Raw genomic sequence first — 2,570 nt, 5'->3', positions numbered from 1 at the left:
CTTGGCTTAGAATACGGCCAAAAAACGAAAAGCAGCACAAGCAACTGAACGCTGGCATCATCTTTTCGTCAGACAGCGCCATAGAGAGCAAGCTTCAAATGGCAAATACCAGTGCCAGCCTCCCCAACTGCCTGACAGGAATGATTGCCTTTCGTCATCTAAACAGGCAGAACAGTCGAGCTCCTTATATCGCGAATCCGCCTGTTTTGACTTCTCACTGCAACTGTTAATGTCAAAACACAACGGTTGTAGGCTCATATTTCATTCAGTCAGCTTTTGCCGGTTTCGTAGAGGTCTGGCGGGTGCGAGGGTGCGCTGGGTCATCCACGTCGGAAACGCGTGAGTGCAAGTCTCGCATTTGGCCGCTGACGATGAAGTGAACAAACATCTTCACCATCAACACAAACCTGCATATACACACACGCATAGCTGTACTTCTATCTGCGTATAAGGTGATTAAAATACAAAACTGTCTTCGTGCTCTGGGTAGGCTCACAGTTTAGTGCTGCGAGCTCATTCAGTGCAGTCGAATGCATTTCGGACGTACCAGTAAATATTCATCAGGCATAAGGTGAGCAGGATAAAAATGAAGTAGCTACCCCCTTCTGTCTCGGAATAATGAGGGCGAGTCTTGATCGCTTTAAATATTGGGAACAGTGCGGCCGCCGGAAAAGTGTATAGGCGGAAGTAAAACCAGCATGTCGTTAGCAACATAAAAAGTCCTATGGTAACTTTGTGATATGGCGTATCTACGAACGCTTTGCACCTAAGCAAATGCACAGCATCCAAGCAGACGCACTGGCAGACATCGCATCGCACGCTGGAGCGCAAATGCCATTCAAAGAGAAATGCGCATTCCGAGAGCGATCTAACAATGGTAATGGCGAATGGCAATAGCTCGAGGAGCTGAACGAATCGTTCTATTTCGACAATTGAGGTACCCGTAGGTGAAAATGTCGCATATGTCATGGCAGAATAAGATGACCACGCCGACCCTCAGAAAGTTGCTCATGTAGGAGAAGTAGATGAGACACAGAGCTGCGACGCATGGCAGCAGCTGATCAAAGAAGTCCGGAAGCCAAGGTGATTTTAGGATACAAACAAGAGAGGCGAGATGATGGCCGAAAGCGAGGTAGAAGTACAGGTGGCAGTACACGCTGTTTTGCTGCATCGGGTATCCTGTGCATACATACAAAAACAAGCAAGTTCCTGGGTTCTCGAAGAACACGATACAGCGACACCAACTGCATGAAGCTCCCTAAAGTACAAGCAGAGCTCATCTTCCTACAATGCAAGATACAGTACCAGAAGAAGAGGTGCAAGCATAGCCTTTTCGGCCATCAGTTCCCCTACAGTGACGGACCCTGCCAAAGCTGCTCTTCTGAACCTTCACCTCCCAGCTGATGTGGCCACCATTGCTCATTGCGAAAGGTGACAAGACACATGGCTGTTGTGGTCAAGAAATACACCATTTTCCATGTCGTCGCCCCAAAGTGCGAGCACAGGAGCTGCCGCACCTGTTCACTCCACCGGCTGCGAACAGTGTTCATCGAAAGCAAGGCCAATGAACTCAATAAAACCTGCGCGTAGATCCGTCTCCTTATTTTGAGTGGAACATTACGTCTGCCTGATCCCTACTATGGTGTCTTCATGGGTGTAGGAAGGCGGGACGGCAAGAGCGTTTGGCAGCAACGACACCAGCGCTTCGGAGACTAGACTACTATACACTTCAGCAGCACAGATGTCATGAGAATGTCAGAGAAGTGGGATCCTCCTACTCTCGAGGCAGCAGGCGGTTCGCAAGGGGCCTAAGAATCCATGTGAATAAGCCCTGAGATGCGTTCCATAGGAAGAAGACAAGCAGCAGGCTAAGGATGGAGAATGTAGTAGGCGTGAGCAGCCGGCCGCAGGAAAGAAAACAAAAGAGGAGCAAAAAATTCTGCAAATTACCACTGGTCTCTAGGCTGACGGTGCATATTGCTTAACTGACCTGAAAAAGAAGATATATTACCGCCCCCGCGGAACCGTATATCCGTAAGTCACTTGGGTCGGGGCATCCATCACCCGGCAGACCGAGGCGATGGCAAACGCTTCCAGCGACTTTTGGGTAGTGGAAAGCGGACCACCCAGCAATAGCAGCCAGGAGGATACCGAAAACACGGTCCAGTCGAACCATTTTAAAAAATACGCGTGGTTTGGATTAGGGGCTGAAGATGAGCGAGCTTCCGTTCGTACTCACTAGAACAGTAGGTCAGAACTGTCCAACGGATGCCTTCAACTTCCTTACCCACTGCACCCGTCCGATAGGGCAGCTGCCTACGAATGAATTCTGATACTTAGCCGTAACCCTGACAGACTATAATATGCGGAGCAAGCTATGTAAGAGCAGTCAAATGCAGTATGCTGGCGCGCGATATTGTGACAGCGCCTGCTCAGAAATGTTCACACAGCGCAAGGGACTTGCAGCCTAATGGAGAGCTTCGTTGGATATCCAGAAATTCTTCTTGGCCTGCAGCGTCTCCCAGGAGCAACCCCAGGGTTCTTGGCCTGCTGACATGCGAAACAGGGAC

The 2,570-nt window shown here is 49.6% G+C and overlaps 1 protein-coding gene across 1 annotated transcript; it reads right to left on the bottom strand.

Annotated features, from left to right (window-relative positions):
- Nucleotides 1-265: 265 nt before the first annotated feature.
- LOC34617995 (ceramide synthase 4) lies at nucleotides 266-2,176 on the bottom strand. The gene is made up of 5 exons (XM_022731340.2): nucleotides 1,991-2,176; nucleotides 1,364-1,418; nucleotides 942-1,179; nucleotides 548-766; nucleotides 266-407 (listed from the first exon to the last, which is right to left on the bottom strand). The coding sequence occupies exons 1-5, from the start codon at nucleotides 2,174-2,176 to the stop codon at nucleotides 266-268; spliced, it is 840 nt and encodes a 279-aa protein (XP_022590455.2).
- Nucleotides 2,177-2,570: the final 394 nt, after the last annotated feature.

The sequence above is a fragment of the Cyclospora cayetanensis genome, unplaced genomic scaffold, assembly GCF_002999335.1.
Source record: "Cyclospora cayetanensis isolate NF1_C8 unplaced genomic scaffold, CcayRef3 CcayRef3_contig_374, whole genome shotgun sequence".
NCBI classification, from domain to species: domain Eukaryota; phylum Apicomplexa; class Conoidasida; order Eucoccidiorida; family Eimeriidae; genus Cyclospora; species Cyclospora cayetanensis.
The sequence above is the reverse complement of the archived record's forward strand: the minus strand, read 5'-3'. Positions and strand labels throughout refer to the sequence as shown.